The sequence below is a fragment of the Onychostruthus taczanowskii genome, unplaced genomic scaffold (assembly GCF_017590055.1).
Source record: "Onychostruthus taczanowskii isolate IOZ18803 unplaced genomic scaffold, ASM1759005v1 scaffold30, whole genome shotgun sequence".
NCBI lineage: Eukaryota > Metazoa > Chordata > Aves > Passeriformes > Passeridae > Onychostruthus > Onychostruthus taczanowskii.
In genome coordinates, this window is record NW_024500350.1 from 7,766,653 (window position 1) to 7,786,738 (window position 20,086).

The 20,086-nt window shown below is 50.2% G+C and overlaps 1 protein-coding gene across 1 annotated transcript in view; it reads right to left on the reverse strand.

The window, feature by feature from the left end:
• SLC39A11 (solute carrier family 39 member 11) overlaps positions 1 to 20,086 on the reverse strand; it is a 71,994-nt gene that overhangs the window by 45,501 nt on the left and 6,407 nt on the right. The window contains exon 5 of the mRNA XM_041409551.1: positions 6,107 to 6,254. Within this exon, the coding sequence (XP_041265485.1) occupies positions 6,107 to 6,254 (148 nt within the window). The remainder of the gene's footprint in view (positions 1 to 6,106; positions 6,255 to 20,086) is intronic.

The following is a 20,086-nucleotide window of genomic DNA, read 5'->3' on the forward strand; positions in this document are numbered from 1 at the left end:
GGAAGTGTGTGATGTCACAGGGTGAAAAGCTTGAAGTTTAGGGGTTTAGAATACAGTCATAAATATGAAGTAAAATAGAGATTTTAAGGCAGAAACAAGTTATTCTTCTTTACCTTCTTCTTCATAAGTTTAGGTAGTAGTTTATAATTGAACAGTAAACGCTGCACTGCGGACTTTGAAGAATGAATTATTAAATTAAAAGTGAAAATAATTTAAGCATCATTTCTCAATTAGAAAATTTAACCTTGAAAAACCTTATAACAAAAAAAGTAATGAACCCTTTTATGCCTTATTAATAAAAAACTACAAAACTTACTGCTATAAAACTATAACATTAGTTATAGATACATATATATTTTTATATATGTCTATATATACACATATATGTATATCTATGTATATATAAACATATATTCACATATATACACATATATACATATATATTTTATATATACATATATGTGTGTATATATATAAATATAACAAATGTTATATATAACTAATATATATATAACTAATATATATAATGTTATAGATAACTAATATATATATAACTAAAGTTATGGTTTTATAGCAGTGAGTTTTGTATATGTGTGTATATATATATACACATACACATATATATACATTTTTATAGATGTGTGTGTATATATTATAAAAAATAATAAATACCTAAATCCAAACACAAACTATCATCTCAAACACCTTCACTGCCAACCTCAACAAAAATAAAGAAAAAAAAACCCAAAACCCAACAGTTTTCTACCCAGAGAAACCTGCTCTGGGTGCTTCACTCACTGCAGAGCTGGGTCCTCTACAAGTCAATCAAGGTGGCTTTTCCAAATTAAGTCAGAAATTGATGCCAGGAGCAGGGCAGGGACTGGAATGAGGGGAGCACAGACCCTGAGTGAAGCAGGCATTTCATCACCTCTGCAGGAATTCTGCTGAATTTCCCACATTTCATTTCTTTTTCTGGAGCTCTGGGCCCATAAATCCACATTTAGCCCGGGCTATAAAAGCCAGGCAGGAACTCAGGCTGCCAGGGATGGTCAAAAATGCTTCAGAAAGGGGCATCGGGGTGGGTTTTAATCAATACAGCCCCATTCTAAATTCCCCATTCTAAATTCCAATACAGCCACTACCACAGGCATTTATCACCCAGGCTGCCTCTGAGCCCTCCCCTGGACTAATGGCTTGGGCAAGCAGCAGTTTGGTTAAATTATCTAGTTAAGAAATTATACTTAAATTATTTTCACTTTTAATTTAATAATTAATTCTTCTAAGTGCACACTGCAGACTTTTCTGTTCAATTATAAATTACTACCTAAACTTATGCACAAGGTAAAGGAATTTATTTCATCCAGGTGCAGAATTCAACACTGTGAGGTGCAGCCAGGAAATGAAACCTTGATAACAGTGGGTGATCATTTGATAACTGGTGGAAGGAGCAACCATGTCTTAGCCATGTCTTTTTGCAATGTATCTGAACTGTTCTTAGCTTGGTAAGACTGGGATATATGCAAATGAAACCTTACTGTAATTAAAAGTCATAATTATCTGGAGCAAAAAAAAATCTCAACAAATCATGATTAATTTTGCGACATGAGGAATCTCTATTTATTTTTTCGCATATTAAGTCTGGCAAATGAGTTTTCATCGCTTGTAGGATGTGCTATTCCTTTAGCTTAGTAGCAAAAATAAGTGATTTGCAGAGTAGCAGCATTGATTTTGCAGGTGAAGGTATTTTTTCTAACCTAACCTCTGTTTTACTTCATTTGTATTTAAGCCTATAACGTGAACCTGTCAGAGTTATCCCAGACAGAGCTGGGATGGTTGAAAACTGGGCAACAGCCCCTTTTTAACTCCTTTTTAGGCAGGAGTTTCATGTTATATAAGCTTAATGAACCTTTTGGATGCACACAGGAGGCTCTGGCTGAATGACCCCGATCAATCCCCAGGGTTTGGATCCATCATTTCTCCCTCACAGCCTCTGCTTCTGCTCAGGGAGGGAGGGAAGGAGGAGAAAATCCACAGGCTGCTCCTGTGAGAGAGCTGGGCATTGCTGGGCAGGGCTTCCCCTCAGGGTTTCCCTTCTTTCTCAGAACAAACAGGGAAAAATTGGATTTTTTTGGCTCTAAGGACAAGCCTCACTGATGTGCTGCCTCAAGCATCAGTGCCAAGCCAAAATTCAGGTGGTGCTCTCTCTCTGTGTTGGTTCCCAGGGGTTTTTATCTCCCCAGTCCTGCCAGCTCACTTCAGTGCACTGAGAAAAGGAGATTCTACATGAGCAGCTTCTGCTTCCTCTCCTGTGCAGCCCCTGGGGCAGCCCTGGTGCATGGAAACTTCCTTTGGAGGGGAAAAATAAGGAAAAAATGGCAAGAATGAGCTTAGGAAGGGATGATGCTGCTGCAAGGGGCCAGCAGCCCCACAGCAAGGCTGTCCTCAGCTCCAGCCAAATCCCCACCTGGGCCTCAGATGTGATACAGCAGCTCCAATTTGAGGGGAAAAAATACAATTTCTATGTAATGAGGTGTCTGTGCAGCTCCCCCAGAGCTCCCAGCTCGTTTAAGTAATGAGTTTAACAAAATTTCATTTCTTACAGACGCTGCTGCACACACAGGGTGCTTTTCACAGCCATGAAATCCATCTGGATCTGCTCCTGAGCAGCCAGGCAGGGATGCCAGGGCACCAGCTCCTAAATCACTGCCCAGCAAAAGCCAACTGAGTCATTCCAGCAGAGCCTGGCTGCCCTCAATGCCAGCAGTGACTTCACCCTGCTGCAGCCAGAGGCACCACAGGCCCCAGGGAGCAGGGAAGGGAAATTAAAGATGATCCAGGGATCAACACCTTCCACTGGCCCAGAGTGCTGCAAACTGGCCTTGGACACTTCTGGGAATGGGGCAGCCACAGCTTCTCTAGGAATTCCGCCCCAGCCCCTCCCCACCCTCACAGGGATGAATTTTGCCCTCCCAGGGACAGATTTCCCCCTCCCAGGGATGAATTTTGCCCTCCCAGGGACAGATTTCTCCCGAACATCAATCCCAGCCCACTCCCTGTCAGTCTGAAGCTGTTCCTCCCTGTCCTGTCACTCCAGGCTCCTGTAAAATCTCTCTCCAGGAGCCAGACTCACATCCCTGGCTCTGGGGTGGATGATGAGCAGCAGAGATGCTGCTGCTGCTTCTCCTGCTGCTTCCTCAGCCATTTCTTTGGAGTTGAGAAATTCCTGCTGCCCTTCCCTCCCTGGAGCTCCTGCCTGGGCACCAAAGGGACATTTGGGATTTTCCCCAGCTCTGCACCCACCCTGCTGTGCCCCAGAGCTCTCCCAGCTGTGGGGGGATGCTCCAGGGGAGGCTGCTGGGAGCAGCATCTCCCACTCAGCTCCAGGACTGGGATCTGAATCAGCAGCAGGAGGCATCAGCTGTTCCACAGCCAGCTGTCCTGAGTCACAGCTCGGGTTTCCAGGTGCTCTGCTGCCTGGAAATCCTTTCTGGGAACTGCCCCAGAACACAGCAGGGTCAGGCCTGGCCTCCAGCCCTGCACTGACCCTGCCCTGGCCATTTCCTCTGCACTGAGCACCTGGAAAAGGCAGCAGGAGGGGCTGGCCCCAGCCCTGGGCTGCCCAGGGGGTTTAGGAGCAGGGCAGGGGGGGCACAGCCCAGCCAGGGCATTCCGGAGGGCTCCACCAGCTGGGGACAAACCCCCTGAGCTCCATCCCCAGCACAGAAACACAAATGACAGCCCTTGCCTACCCAGAGCTATCAGAGACAAGGTTGGATTCTCCCTCCCTTGGAGTAATTAAAGCCTGGTGATTATCCCACTCATCAACCAGTCTAGACAGAGTTCTCAGTGCAATTCAGGGCAAATCCACCCATTCTGCATTTGCCAGGGATACACACACCTTACTCCAGGCAGCCACAGGCACAGGCAGCTTTTAGCAGCTCCCAAAAAATCTTAATTCTGCTCAGGACAGGCTGGAGAGGGGCTGGAGCAGAGCCCAGCAAACAGGTGATGGAAACCCAAAGGATTTGGGATGAAGGGCTGAAATTTTACTTCATTTTCCATTAAATTTATGATTCCATCCCAAATGGATTTAGGAGCTGAAGCTTACAGGAAAACTAAAAATGTACCTGAGATACTAGAGATGCATCAAGAAAGTTGGCAACCCTGTAACTCATTTGTGTTTTCACACTTTGGCCTCCATGACAATAGCATACATTTCTGGCCTTGATTGTACTGATTTCAAAAATTTTCCTCTGACCTCCAGTAATTTAATTCTATTCAGGACAGGCTGGAGAGGGGCTGGAGCAGAGCCCCAGCAAAAGCAGGTGATGGAAACCCAAAGGATTTGGGATGAGGGGGAAGAGCAGCCACGGAATGGTTTGAGTTGGGGGGAGCTCAAAGCTCATCCCATTCCATCCCTGCCAGGGGACACCTTCCACCAGCCTGGGCTGCCCCAAAGTGCTGCTGATGAGGGGAAAAAAAGGCAAAATGAGGCTTTTTTCTCTCCCCAGAGCAGATGAGGGACAGAGGTAACTCCCAGCTTCCCTCCACCTCGCTCTCCTAGGTGTGAAGGAAACCTCCTGGCTTGGTGACAGCTCGGAGTGTGAGTGCACCCCAAAGCCTCAAAGGACACCCTGAAGCCTCAAAACCACCCCAAAGCCTCAAAGCACACCCCAAATCCAGGCTAAAAATGCATCCCCAGCCCCCCAGCAGGGCCCTGCAGAGAGGCAGGCTCCCACATTTCCCACCCCAGCTCCCTGCTCTCACCCCCATCCCTCCCCAGGCAGAACAAGGCAGCTGCTGCTTTGGGATTTTCCTTTGTTTTCACAGCTTTAGCGATTTAAAAAGATGTAAATATGAAGGAAGGGTCAATGATTCAACAGTGATTAAGCCTGAAATATTCCACTTAGTACCCATTAGACTTTGAAAACACCCATTATGTTCCCAGAGCTTCCCCAGGGCCAGGCAGGCACTACCCAGCCCTGGGGAAAGCAGCTTTCTTGGAAGGCTGAGGGTATTTTGTGAAAATACCGAGTTTATTTCACTAGAAAGAAAGGGGGGAAAAAGGAAAAGACAATAAAAGAATTAATGTATTGGAGGTCCTTAATACCATTTCCCCAGAGAGAGGGAAAAAAACAACAAAGCCTAATGGAAATTTTCTATTCCCAAAACCATTTGCACTGTTATTGTCTGCAACTAAAAGGAGATGAAAACATAAAAACCTCAGCAGCTCGAGCTGCTGGGAACTGCAGGGCTGAGCACTTCTGCTTTCCCTTCAAGAATAAAATTAAACTGTGCCTGGGTTGGGAAGTTTCCACCTGACAAAAACATCAACCCCCCTGCAGCTGCCTCCGAAGGACTCAGAGGATGCAAAGCTCATTGCATGGAGCAGAAAAAATCCTCCCATCCCTCTGGAAAAAGCCAGGCTGCTGCTTCAAATCCTGAGGATTTGCAGCGTTTTAGGAAACGTGTAATTAAGCAATGTGGTTAAATGAAATGCTGATTTAAGAGGGGAGCAGTGCTACTCCTTGCAAAGGGAAGGACCATTCCTTCAAATCAATCTGCTCCCAGTTGCACTCGTGATGTTTTAAACCACAAATCCGAGCAAATAATCAGAGGAGAAATAAAATTAATTTGCTAAATTGCATTTGCTTTGTCTCCTGGAGAGCTGTTGAGTGGAGGAAGAGCCACTTGTGCTGTCTCAGGGGACCTGTCCCCACCACCCACCCCAGACATACCCTGGGGGCTGAGGAAGCCCAAAGAGGCATCCAAAATTCCTTCCTTAAAATCTGTTTAAGGAGGAAAGAGCTGTGACTGGGTTCACCCCGGAATGAGGGGGGACAGCTGGGACTGGGGGAGCCCCAGGGGACAGAACTGGAAATAACCCCAGGGTTTCACTGCTCCAGCACAGCAGAGAGCTCCTGATCAATAAATAATTCATGGCCCAGACAGTGCAAGTGGCTTTGGGAGGAGAGGAGAGGAGAGGAGAGGAGAGGAGAGGAGAGGAGAGGAGAGTGGGCAAACCCTGGGAACTGGGCTGGCAGCCCCGGTGCCAGGGCAGCAGGGGCTCTGTGCCCTCTGGGCTGGTATATGACAGGATGCTTGCCTGGCTGCAGCCCAGCTCTACCTATCCTGATGGCCAGCTCGCTGCTGCTGCTCCCGAAATCCCAGCCTGGGGCCTGCTCCTGCTTCTCCTTCAGGGCTCGCTGCTCACAGCCCAGGGCCAGGGCGGCGTGGGAAGGGCCAGGGAACCCCTGCAAGGCAACACAGACACGTCAGCACATCCCAGAGCTGCCCCCAGCCCCATCCTCTGGTGCCCAGGGCTTTGGGATGGATTGGGATTGATGGGGATGTTTCACAGCAGCTTCTGCACCGAGCTGTGGCACTCGGGCTGCAAAGGGACCTTAAATTCCATCCAGTGTCACCCCTGCCACGGCAGGGACACCTTTCTCCAAGCCCTGTCCAGCCTAGCCTGGGGCACTCCCAGGGATGGGGCAGCCACAGCTCCCCTGGAATCCCATCCCAGCCACTTCCCACCACCACCACAGGAAGGATTCCTGCCCCATTTCCCATCCAACCCTGCCCTCTGTATTCCCTATTTCCTGTCACTGCAGCTCCTGATCAAAAGGCATCCATCCAGGTGGGTGTTTCTGGATGTTCTCAGGTTCCTCAAACCCACCTGAAGCTACAGAAGCAGGAGGAACCTCGGGATTAGAGGCACAGGAGCACAGCTGGGAGAAGGGAACATGTCCCTGGCAGTGACTTGTGACCTGGTGTCACCCTGAGTCCTCTCCTCCCTGCAGAGCTGGGAATGCACCCCCAGGAGGATCCACAGGGAGGGATGTGCAGGTGGGATCACCTGGGATCACTCCCAGGGAGAGATGTGCAGGTGGGATCACCTGGGATCACTCCCAGGGAGGGATGTGCAGGTGGGATCACCCCCAGGGAGGGATGTGCAGGTGGGATCACCCCCATGGAGGGATGTGCAGGTGGGATCACCCCCAGGGAGGGATGTGCAGGTGGGATCACCTGGAATCACCCCCAGGAGCCGGGTGCAGCTCTGGGGTTGAGGCAGCAGAAGAAACCAGCACCCTGAGCCAGAGCAGCAGCAGGAGCCTCACTGGGGGGTCACACGAACCCAAAACAAAGGTTAAAGATGAATAACTCAATTGGCTCCTCTCCCCTCATTTGCATAACGAGTCTGAGCGGGGCTGTTAATACTAATGACATATCTGCAGTTCAGCTGGGAGCTCTCACCTCCACTGACCCAGCAGGGCAGCCTGAGGAGGGGGGATCCAATCCCTCAGGACCGGGAGAGCCAGGAGGGAAGGAGGAGATTTCCAGCAAAGCCTGGATGCTGAGAGTCCAGAGAGAGCCAAGTCCTGAGAGCCAGCAGAGGAAAAGGGGAATTTTGTTTGGATAAGGAATGAGGGGACTAGGAATGGGAGCTCAGGGGCTCATCCTGCTGCAGGGTGAGGGAGTCAAGGAATCCTGGAATGGTTTGGGTGGGAATGACCTTAAATCCCATCCCTGCCATGGCAGGGACACCTCCTACTGCCCAGGGTGTTCCAAACCCCATCCAGCCTGACCTGGGACACTGCCAGGCATGGAGCAGCCCCAGCAAATCTGGGAATCCCAGCCCAGTCCATGCTCACAGGGAAGGATTTCTCCCAACATCCCATCCCTGCCTTGTAGGAATGTGCTCCCTGTTAATGGATGACCAAACTATCCTTTGTCCCCCTAAAAAGGAAAGAAGCCCAGCAGTTTCTCTCATCGATTTCAGGTGAAAAAGGCATCTCACAGACCTGGGGGACTTCACTTCAAACTTAAGGATGGCAAATTGGACAGAAATCTGAGCAATTTACTAGAAAAGAAGTGAACAAAGAAACTAATGGCTTTTGTGAGGTGTTTTACCAGGAGGAAAGACCTCTTGCACCTGGATGGGCTTTTCGGCGTTATTTTGCCTTTTATTAAACCTTTTTGTTTCCAACACTGCCACAGAAGCCATCCTGCTGATTTTTATGCCTCCAAAGGTAGCTGAGCTGTGTTGGGTGTGTTATAGACCTCCAAGAGCTTATGAGACCTGGCTGGGGGAGGCAGATATAACAGTCCCTGCTCTCTGGAGCCATTCCCTGTGTGCTGTCCCTCCATGCCTTGCCCAAAGCCTCTTTCCATCCTCGCTGTCCTGCTATAAACCAAACACATTTTCACCTCTGCAAAGGAGCAGCACCCCCAAAAACACCAAACCCCCAAAGCTGCACGGAGATGGAGGCAATCCCAGGTGGATTTGGGAAGGTCAGGTGGCCTCCCTGGCGGCAGGGACAATTTGTGACAATATTGGTGACCTTCAGGAGAGCACACGAGCGATGCCAGCTGAGGCTGCTCTGAGTCACGCCAGCCCCGAGCCTGCAGGAGGCCCTTAATTGGAATGTGTCAGTGGGTTCAAAACATTGCAGAGAGGAGAGGAAAGGCAACCGGCATTAATTAGTTCGTGGCAGTAATTAGCGTCAGCTGAAATAACCACGGGGGTTGATTATTGCAGAAAGCGAGAGGCAGGGAGAGATTTGGACAGGAAGAACTTGGAGGAAAAACTATTCTGGGATGTGGGAGCTCCCACTGCACTCCTCTGCTCGTGGAGGGAAGGTGGGATTGGCCTGAGCCTGGGTGGAGAAGCAAATGAGGGGGAAAATATCCTTTGTGTAGGAAAAGGGGTGTTCTTTATTTGGGGAAAAGGTGTCCTTTATATGGGAAAAAGAGGGATCCTTTACATGGGAAAAAAGGTGTCCTTTATATGGGGAAAAGGGGATCCTTTATATGGGAAAAAAAGGAATACTTTTTGATACAAAATGGGTATTCTTTTAGATTTTTTAAAAAATGTATCTTTTTAGGGAAAGCAAGGATTTGGGATTAGATCCCTTAAAAAAAAGGATCCTTTTTGATACAAAATGGGTAATTTTTTAGATTTTTTTTAATGTATCCTTTTAGGGAAAGCAAGGATTTGGGATCACATCCCCCTGAAAAAAGGGATCCTTTTTGATACAAAAATAGGTATTCTTTTAGATTTAAAAAAAAAAAATCCTTTTAGGTAAATCAAGGATTTGGGATCACATCCCCCTGCCCAAGATTTTAATTGATCTGAAGCCAATTTTAAAAAGAATTTGAGACTGACACCTCTGAGAAATAATCTGCTCTTCTCCTCCAGGCCAAGGGAGGAGAGTGAATAGATCAAGAAATCCTGATGGACTGAGGGTGATCAGAACACTCAGTGCCAAAGCTGGAGGTGCTGCTTGCCTAGGAAGGTCACAGATGCTGCTCCTGCTGTGCAAGATTTCAGCAGGGAAAATGCCCTGGAAAAGGCCCTGCAAAGCTGATGGAGAAAGCACCACAATGGCAAAGGGAAACAGAATCCATTTCACTGCTTTCTTTAAAAAAAGAAAGAATAAAAATAATATCCCCTACTTGTCCAGGAGCAGGCACAGAGATAAGGGAGAATAAAAATCCTGGGTCAGGTGGGGCCCAGAGGCTCCAGTTTCACACTCAGTGAGCGATAACACACAGAGATAACTGAGCAGGGACAGCAGCAGGAGGGGAGGGTGGCTCAGGGCAGCAAAGGGAAAGGCATAAAACCTCTGAAGGGGGAAATGATGCCTCAAGTTTTAGCTGTTGTATTTCCCAGACTCTGCACTGCATTGGTTTATAACTGAACTTCACCCAAAAAGGGGCACAGGGACCATCACTGGCACCCAAAAGGGGCACAGGGACCATCACTGGCACCCAAAAGGGGCACAGGGAACATCACTGGCACCCAAAGGGGGCACTGGGAACATCACTGGCACCCAAAGGGGGCACTGGGAACATCACTGGCACACGGAACATCACTGACACCAGCCCCACCAGGGGAGGTGGGCACAGCCCAACCCATCCTTCGGCTTAAACAACACTTGAGCCAAATAAAACATTAAAAATAAACTCCTGGGGTTTCCCCTGGCACGTTTGGGGCTTTTCCCTTGGCAGGAGGGAGGAGAAGAGGCAGGGGAGCTGCAGGCAGGGCAGGAGGAGGGGACACACTCCCCATCCCCTCGGGGTGTTTCTCTGACACAGCACAAGGGACGGTGGCTTTTGTAACCTCTGCCACACCAAAACAAAAGCACAGGAATGTTTTCCATGCTTTGGCCAAAAAAAAACCAAACAACAAAACGAAAACAAACCCCATCCCTGCAGCATCAGGAGTTTCCTGTCACCAACCTCCTTCCCACCAGGAATCCTGGAAAAGCCCCAAGCACAAGCAGCAAAATTCATTTTTCCGTGGAATAATTGCTCCAAGCAGAGAATCTGAGCCCAGCGAAACCAGTTAGGATGGAGATCACTCCCAGTTGTGAGCTGGGAGGAGATTTTCCTGTTCCAGCCACAGCCAGACCTTCAGGGGTATTTTCCTGGAGGGTTTTTATTTTCCTCACACCCCCAGCACCCTCAGAGAGGTTTGTGCCCCACAATGTGAGATTTTAATTGTCTGAGATTTTAATAACCAGATGGGATCAACAGGAGCTGTTCTGCACACATTTATTAAACCCTGGCAGGGACCAGTTCCACCCCTTTTCCCACGTGGATTTTCACAGGCTTTTAGCCAGGGTGAGAGGAAAAAGCAAACAAACCTTCAATTACCAGCTCATTCCTCCCCAATATTCCCTCAGCAAGGATTCTGCAGAGGGAATTGCTGGGGAAGGGTGAGCTCTGGCAGGATGCAGCAGGGCTCAGGCAGCCATCCATCAGCCCCAAATGAAGAGCCAGCAGTGCCTAATTCCATTATTTTAACACACAGCTTCCTCTGGATGCTCAGCCAGCCCTGAGGACGTGAGTGAGGTCTCAGCATTCCCAGGGAGCAGCTCCAGCCTGTGAGAAATGGCCACTCACTTTTCACTGCTCCCAGAAGGTTTGTTAAACCTTGTCAAAAATACAACAGCAGACTGTATAGAGAAAATGAGCAAAGCATTTCCCCACCATGTGCTCACCCCCACAATGGAGGTTTCACCTTTTAACCCTCTAACCCTTCCCCAAAGTTCTGTCCATTGAGTCCTCTTTCCCTGCCCAGTGGTGGAGTTTAAATCCCTGTCCCAGACTGCAGGGCAAGATGTATTCCATTTGCCATCTGTGTGGCAGTTGTCTCCTGTTCAGTGGGCAGTTTTCCTTATCTCTTCCACTCCTCCCTCAGGGGAGACATCTGCTGATAACAGGTCATGGAATGTCCCTACATGGCTGATGAGAACTGCAGCATCCATGGGAGATGTGAGCCCAGAGGAGGAGCCAAGCATTCTACCCAGATATAATCTGATATTTCAGATTTTTTTCCTGAGAGCCCCTTAATTTAAAATTTCTAGCAATTTGGAGCGGGGGTTGCATTTTCCATGTCAGGGGAGGCTCCTGCCTTCCTCAGCAGGCACCAGGCTTTCCAAACCAAGACAATCCTCAAATCCTGACTGGAGCTCAGATGTCACCAAAGGGACAACCTGACACTCCCAAATGTCCCAACCCTGACTGGCCCATAACAACGCCAAGGGTAAAACATAACTATAAACCTTAAAACTTCTCTTAACCTATGTACATGAGATTTGTCTGTTAATTGTGAGAGTCAATTATCACATTACTGATCTATCACAAGCCCCTCCTGCCCCATTCCAGCCCAGGAGCAGCCCAGGGATGGCTTTTTTGAGATTTTATCCTGTAGGAATGTGCCCCATCTCAGCTCAGGGATGGCTTTTTTGGGATTTTGTCCTGTAGGAATGTGCCCCATCTCAGCTCAGGGATGGCTTTTTTGGGATTTTGTCCTGTAGGAATGTGCCCCATCCCAGCCCAGGGATGGCTTTTGTGGGATTTGGCACTGTAGGAACACGCCCCATTCCACCAGCAACCACGAGCCAAGGGGCCACTGAGCATCCATTAGGAATGCCCTTCCTTGGGAATGTCCCCTCCCTGGTGACACAGGAGGCCCAGGGCTGGCTCTGCAGCTCCCTGGAGCAGACTGAGGTGCTGGAACCCTGGTGGCTGCTGAGAATTTGGGGCTTTCTGTGCTGCCAGGCACTGACCCCCAAGAGAACACTGCATTGACCTGAGGCCATGGAGAAGACTTCCAAAATTAAGTTATAGACCTGGGATTGTGGGTGTGGAGTTGGAATAGAAGTGTGTGATATCACAGAGTGGAAAACTCAGAGTTTAAGGGTTTAGAATATAGTAATATATATAAAGGAAGATGGAGGTTTTGTGGTGGAGGCTGCTCCTTCTCCATGGGTTTGGGTGGTTTTGTGTAATTAAATAAAAAATCCCCATTGCAGGGCACAGGTAGTTGGTTATTAGGTTAAAAATAAAAATAATTTAAGTGTCCTTTCTTAATTGGACAGTTTATCCTTAAAAGGCCTAGCAGAGAGAGATGGGGCTCCATTTTTGCTGGAGTGAAGTGCTGTAGAACTCAGTTTGTGACATAGAAAAAAGAACTATTGAACATCTGAGTCCCAACAAGAAAAACCCTCTCACACATTTAATCCTCACCTTGGCAAAAAAAAGCAGCAAAACCTCCTCAGTGAGTCAGAGCTTCCCCTGCAGCTCCAGAGCCGTGGGGATCCCCACAGAAGCAGCTTCCCCCTCCTGCCTCCCCCAGGCAGTGCCAGAACCTCTCCTGCTGCTTCCCTGACACCTTAATGGCAGGTTTGCCTTTCACCGTGGAGGAATTAATTTGGGGTTCAGCTCTGAGCAAATGCAAAGGCACATTTTGAGATCAAAATGTGGGGGAGCAGCCACAGCCCCGGATAAACAGGGGCTGGTGCAGGAGGCAGGGGAGGGCAGGGAGGAGATCCTTGGGTGCTCCTCTTTGTGGGAATATTCTCTTTTACCAGCCTGAGGCAGGCCCAGACAAAAATCAAAATTCAGTCAGCAAAGGCTGAGCCAGGAGGGGAGAAAAGCCCATGGAATGTCAGAGCAGGAGGAGGGAAAAGCCCAGGGAATATCAGAGTCAGGAAGGAAAAGCTCATGGAATATCAGACCAGAAGAGAAGAAAAGCCCAGGGAATATCAGAGTCAGAAGGAGGGAAAAGCCCATGGAATGTCAGAGCAGGAGGAGGGAAAAGCCCAGGGAATATCAGTCAGGAAGGAAAAGCTCATGGAATATCAGACCAGAAGAGGAGAAAAGCCCATGGAATACCAGGAGCCTTCCCAGCAATTCCTGCTCCAGGGGAAAAAGGCTCAGGATGGAGGGGGCTCTGTGCAGAGCAGGAGCTCGTGGAATGAAGAATTAAGAATTAAGCCAGGATTTCTCAGTCCCTGCTCTTTCCCAGAGGGATTTTTCACCCCAGCCCATGAAACTGCTCCAGACCCCACAAACCTGACCAGGGTGGGAGGGGATTTAAGCCCAGCTCAGAATCAAGGAGCTCTGCAGCTCCAGCTCTGGGGCTTCCCAAATAATGCTTTTATGAAATGCTTGATGCATAATGAGAGAGAATTCTAATTAAGAGCAGCTGACAAATTGCACTGCGGCAGTAAATAAGCCTTTACCTCCATTAATAAAACAAAATGCTTGGGTAGAAATTAGGATAATTAGGATTTTGTGGGGGTTTTTGGCAAATAATTCCAACCTATCCAGCCACTACTGGGTTCCAAGCACTGAACTGCTGCCCAGGGGCAGGGCAGGGGTGGGAAGCAGCCAGGTTTTCCATGGATCCCATGGATAAAGATGGAAAAGAAACATTTGGGGGTTCTGAGTCCTTCCCAGGATCCCAGAGGTGGGTTTGGTGGTCAGGGCTTTTCATGGCAGAAATCCCACCTGGGACAGGAGACAGGGATCAATCCCTCATGGATCTGTAACCTCTGGGTTGGGGTTAATTGATAAATTAATTAAACCCAGGTAACCCCAAGCTGCCCAGGTAACTCTGGGTTATTTGGAGATGGAAGGGAAGGAGGTTTCCCAATGGGAGGCTTTGCTACATTCCCGAAAATCAAAGTTTTTCATCCTCAGAGCCAGATCCCTCCTTCCTCCCAGAGCCTGTGGAAAAGGGCCAGGCCTCCACAAAACCAAACAAACACAAGGGCTGCTGTTTGTTTTGCCCTGAGCAAAGGAAATCTGAGCAAAGCAGGAATGCAGGAGCCCCCAGCTCCATCCTCCCCCTCCAGCAGGGAAAAGCTCCACACTCCAAAACTTAATAAAGCAGAAAATCCTGCCTTGAAAGCCCTCCACCTGCCCCAGCAATGAGGTTGTGCAGCTAATTAACTGGCTGGGAGTCACAGCCAAAGAGGAAAATGCAGATTAAAACAGGAATGGGAGCTGGGCAGGTCCCTCAGGAGTGGGCAAATTGCATCAGAGGAATCTCAGAGCTGCTGATCATCCACCAGACCCTGCAGTTCCCCAGCTCCTCCTGGAACAATGAACCCATCACAGAGAGAGGCAGGAGCAGCTTCCAGGCATCCTCCAAGAGCACCCACGACTGCCCTGCCTTGTCCCACCACGTGGAGAGTCCCAAAATCCCTGAATTATTGAGGTGGAAAAGCCCTCCAAGATCTCAGAGTCCCAGCTGTGCCCCCTCCCCACCCTGTCCCCAGCCCAGAGCCCTGAGTGCCACCTCCAGGGATGGGCACTCCAACTCCTCCCAATGCCTGGCACCTTTTCCTGGGAGAAATTCCCCCTAAAATGCAGTTTTTTACCAGGAATCACTTCCTAGTGCCCCCCTCTCCCAAAAAAAAGCTGCTCCCTACGGTCTAATCCTGCTGTGGTTTGGGCCTGAGGGAAAAATTGCAATTTTAAACAATGTGCAGCCACACCTTGATGGTCCTTCCTCCTCCTGCAGCCTCCTCCATGCACAATTCCCAGCTTTCCCTCCCAGAAAGGGACTTGTGTGGGTTTAGAAGGCAAAATATTCACCCTGAAGGCACATTCTGAGCCAGGCACGAGGGGATCATCAGCTCTCAAAGCCTTCCCAAGAGTTCTCGCCCAAAATAGCCCAAAATTGACTGTACAAGACATCCAGTCCCAAACCATAGTCCCAAAGAGCCCTCAAACCATGATTTGCACATCCAGAAAAGGGCAGGAGCACCAATAAAATTCTGTTTGGAGGGGTCAGGGGGATTCAGGAGCATCCTGACCCTGCTCAGGGAAACCTCAGGGCAGCTGCAGAGCAGAGCCTGAATTATTCCCAAAACAGGTGTGGGACAATGCCCAGAGAGGGATTTTGGCTGTGCTGGCTCTGTGGGATGAGGGGTGAGCACCATGGAACAAACCCCCACCCCACAAAAGGCTTTTAAAAGGCTTCAGCTGCTGTTTGTTTGAACCCAAAGAATGTTCTGCCCATCACATGAGGCTTTATTGATTTCCTCTGTACTCAGGAGCAAAATAAAACCACCAAGCCTGTACCCAGCACACAAGGGAAAAAAACATCCCTAAAATCCAATGGAGATGGCATTTCCAGGTTGGAATTACAGCCCTGGCTGCCCATCCTCCCTCCCTGACCATCTTTTACACCCCAGGTGCTGGCAGCTCCTGTTGGAGCTGTGATGGTCCAGCAGCCTTCCCTGGGTTATTGATTAACCCCTGCTGCTGCCAGGGACACCCCCAGAGCCAGCACCCCACAGGGCAGGGATGGGGCTCCTCCCTGGGCTCACAGAGGCTCCTGAGCCACGTGGAGCCTGGAGGGAGAGGAGATGAGGCTGATTAAGGCTCATTATCCTATTTAATTTAGTAATGATGGCAGCTGGCAGGCACAGGAGTGGGAAGAGCAGGAGCTGTCAGCTCCTGGGGGTTTGCAGCTCCCAGCAGGACCAGCTCCCTCTCCCTGCTCCTGTCCCAGTCCCAGCAGGGAATTCCTGCTTGCCCAGAGGCTGGGACCCACCAAAAGCAGGAGCCAGGGAGCTCCTGGAGCCACAGGGGCTGCACTGCACCCAGAGCCCCCAAACCCACCATGGGGGCTTGGGAACACCCTCAGAATTGCCCAGGACAGCTCCTGGGGACTCACAGAGAGTGATGGAATCACTCAGGGGGGAAAAGCCCTCTGAGAACACCGAGTGCCACCATGCTCATGTCCCCAAGTGCCACCTCCACAGAGCTTTAAACCCCTCAGGGATGGGGATCCACCTGCCCTGGGCAGCTGGGCCAGCTCCTGGTGCTTCAAATTTTCACCTGCACGTGAAAATCCAGCAGCAAAAGCAGCCAGGGACTGCCTGAAACCCAGAGCCAGGGCTGGGGAATCCTCTGGCCCCTTGTGGGATCGCCCAGGAAGGGCAAGAAGAACATCCCAAACCCAATAAAATACCAAGTCTGAACAAAACCCACCCAAGGCAGCAGAGCTGCACGACAGCTTTGAAGGATGAGAATAATAACACTTAATTCCAGCACTCTTATGCCTTTCAGTAGACCCAAAATAGCTGCTGAGCCATCAGGGACCTGCTGCGCTGAATTTTTAAGTAAACTTTCCCTCAGAGGCTTTGGGTCTTGGCAGTGAAGACACTGAGCCCCAAACCCTTTTTAGGAAAGGCACCAGAAGCTCACCCAGCCCCATCAGCACCCCAAACCTCCTCAAGCAGCAGCTGAAAGCCTCTTTAAAGAAAAAAAACAGGTTAAACTGGAGGCTCCATGCCAGGAGATTCGGGGAAATAAAGGAGAACTCATTTCTCAAACCGCTGGGATCTGTTTTTGCCGTGCCCTCGCCCTCCAAGTGCCCCCAAATTTCCTGGGGAGGTTTGCCAAGCCCCACCAGCATCTCCTCCTCAGCTGGAGGATGAACAAACACCGGGGGAAAAGGCGAAGATAAAGATGTAACAGATTAGATCTGCCTTTTGTGAGGGATGGAATAACTCCAGCTGCTCAGAAGTTTAACCCTTCCTCTGCCAGGAGCACACAGCTCCAGCAGGGCTGAGGCAGGACAAAAACCCTTCTGGCTGCCAGCAGAGCAGGGCTGGGCTGATAAGGAGTCGATAAAGGCTTTTAGAGGTGGCTGTTGTGCAGCCTGGAGCTGTGCCAGGCTGGCAGTGCTCCCTCCTCCTGCCCTGGCTGCCCCAGCACCCTGCCAGCCCCAGGGGCACAGAGAGCCCCAGAGGGACCCATTCACCAACTCCTGGCTGTCCCCAGGGAGAAATCTGGGCTCCAAAGGAAGGGAGATGGCTCCAGAGCACATTCCCAGCCCAGGGGTGGCTCAAGCCCTGCCAACTTTTGGTTTTCATTTCAACACACTCAGCTCTAACCTCTCCCCATAACCACTGTTCTCTGCCCAAAGCATCCCCAAATTCCCATCCTGAAGGCACTGCCCAGCTTCAGGAGCCATTCCTGCTGCTCCAGGCAGGGCACACAGAGCCCCCCACCCTCTGCCAGCTCTCCTGGCCCTTCCCAAGGCACCCAGGGGGAGGAAGAGCAGGATTTGGATCAAGCACACCCTGACAGGGTGGCTCCTGCCCCTTCTCCAGGAGGAACACACATACAGCAGCACTACTTTGGGATAAAAACCCTCCCTGAGCTCCACTGAGGGCATAAATCCTCCCTGAGCAGAATTCCCACATGGAGCAAGCAGCCAGGAGACAAGAGCTCTGCTCCCAGCAGCACTGCACCTGGATTTGAGGAAATATTGGATGTTTTTATACCTGTACTGCTCCCTGCAGCACTGCACCTGGATTTGAACCTGGATTTGAGGAAATATTGGATGTTTTTATGCCTGCACTGCTCCCTGCAAGGCCAGCACCCTCCCTGCCTGTCCCTGTCACTCCACCCTGCTCTTCCCCACACAGGAATTCCACTTTCCCCAAGGAACACCCAGTAAAAAGCCCAACCAGCAGGAACACGTGGGCTTTGTGCTCCAGCTGTTCTCCATCCGGCTGGGAGGCACCAGCCCGAGGCAGAGGATCCAGCCCAGCCCAGGGGACACTTTGGGACAGGGAGAGCAGCAGGGAAAGCCAAACAGCTCCCAACAGAGCCAAGAGCAGCTCCTGAATCCTGCAGAGCATTTGGGAGCCCCAAAAAACCCGAAGATGGCGAGGAGAGTCCCACCAGGGGCATTTCATCCCCTGGCACTGGGAGTGTGGCTTAGGCTGGGGCTGTGTGTCCAATTCCATCTGTCAGAGCTGGGGCGGTTCTCTGCTGTTCATTGGTGTCTTGGTTTGGAAAGCCTGCTGCCACCTGAGGAAGGCAGGAGCCTCCCCTGACATAGAAAATGTAAATGCCACCCCCCCACCCCAAAATTGCTATACATTTTAAATTAAGGGGCTCTCAGGAAAAAATATGGGAGCAGGAATAACAGTTCTTTACTAACCTCCTCTGGGCTCACATCTCCCATGGATGCTGCAGTTCTCATCAGCCATGTAGGGACATTCCATGACCTGTTATCAGCAGATGTCTCCCCTGAGGGAGGAGTGGAAGAGATAAGGAAAACTGCCCACTGAACAGGAGACAACTGCCACACCCACACAGATGGCAAATGGAATCCAATTTGCTCGGCAATCCAGGACAATTGGGCAGTTTTCTTTATCTCTTCCACAACCAATCCTCCCTCCAGGAGATCTCATCTGTAAATGGACCATTAATTATTAATTATCTTCTGTTCATGGGCCAGTAATTATTAATTATCTTCTGTTCATGGCCAGGGAGTGTCCCTGCAGGGCTGATCAAATTCCATCATCCCATGGGGAGATGCTCCGCCCAGGGCAGGAGCCAAGCATTCCTACCTGGATACAATCTGAGCCTGGAACAGCACAGCAGCCTTTGCCCACTGCATTCCCAGAGGAGCAGCTTTCTCCTGCCCTGCATTCCCAGAGGAAGAGCAGGCCCATCCACACCAGCCCTGGAGCTTCAGAGGAAAACTCCAGCCTTGTGCAGGATCCCTGCTCCAGCAGAAGCACAGCTGGCACTGCAGGAGGGCTGAGCCCCCATGGGATGGGACTGTGCCACCACCCTGACACACAGGGCTCAGCTCCTGCTCTCACTCTGGCAGGGTTGGTTTGTATTACTACATTTGTATTTTATTTTAATTTTCTTCCCTAGTAAAGAACTGTTATTTCCGCTCCCATGTCTGTGCATGAGAGCCCCTTAATTTCAAAACTGTAATAATTTGGAAGGAAGAAGTTTACATTTTCCATTTCAGGCGAGGCTCCTGCCTTCCTTAGCAGACACCTGGCTTTTCAAACCAACACAGAGTGACCGCACAACAGCCAGCAATTCTCCTCCCAGCTGAGGATGCACCTGACTGGAGCTGGGACCTGTCAGGAGAGGCTCCAAAAGCCAGGGAAAGGGGAAGGTTGGTGCTACAGACTCCTTAAAACCTCCCACTCCTTCCTCATAACCACAGACCAATAAAATCCCACTAAACTAAACATGAAAATTGAAGGATCTCCCTGGAAATGTATGGAAATCTCTTCACTGAGTGCACCATTCTCATGTTCCCAGCTGCAGAAATCCACCAGCTCCCCATTTATTTGTAATTTTAGCACCAGTCTCAGGCTGCCTGCTGGCATTGAGCAGCACTGCCAGGGCTGGCAGCTCTGCAAATGCAGCCCCTGGGCAGGGACACGAGGTCACACCTGAGCTGTGTGAGCAGTGCTGCCAGCAAAAAGAACAAAAGCAAAGTGTGAAGGGGGAAAAAACAGGAAGATTAAAAAAAAAAAAAAACCAGAGCTCAGTGAGTCTAAATCTGCATCCAGCACTGCCAGAGCCAGCCAGGGCTCAGGGAAATCTCAAATTCATTAAATCTGGGAGAGGATCCACCCGTGCCCAGCTACCAGCTGCTCTTCCCTGCAGCTGCAGGAAGGGCAGGAACCCCCAGCCTGGAATTCCCTCTGACAGCACTGGGAGGAGCTCCCAAACTGGGAATTCCCTCTGACAGCACTGGGAGGAGCTCCCAAACTGGGAATTCCCACTGGGATGAGCTCCCAGCCCCACAATCCTCACAAATGAACACTGGGATGAGCCCCCAGCACCACAATCCCCACTCACAGCTCTGGGATGAGCCCCAGCCCCACAATCCCCACTCACAGCTCTGGGATGATCCCCAGCCCCACAATCCCCACTCACAGCTCTGGGATGATCCCCAGCCCCACAATCCCCACTCATAGCTCTGGGATGAGCCCCAGCCCAG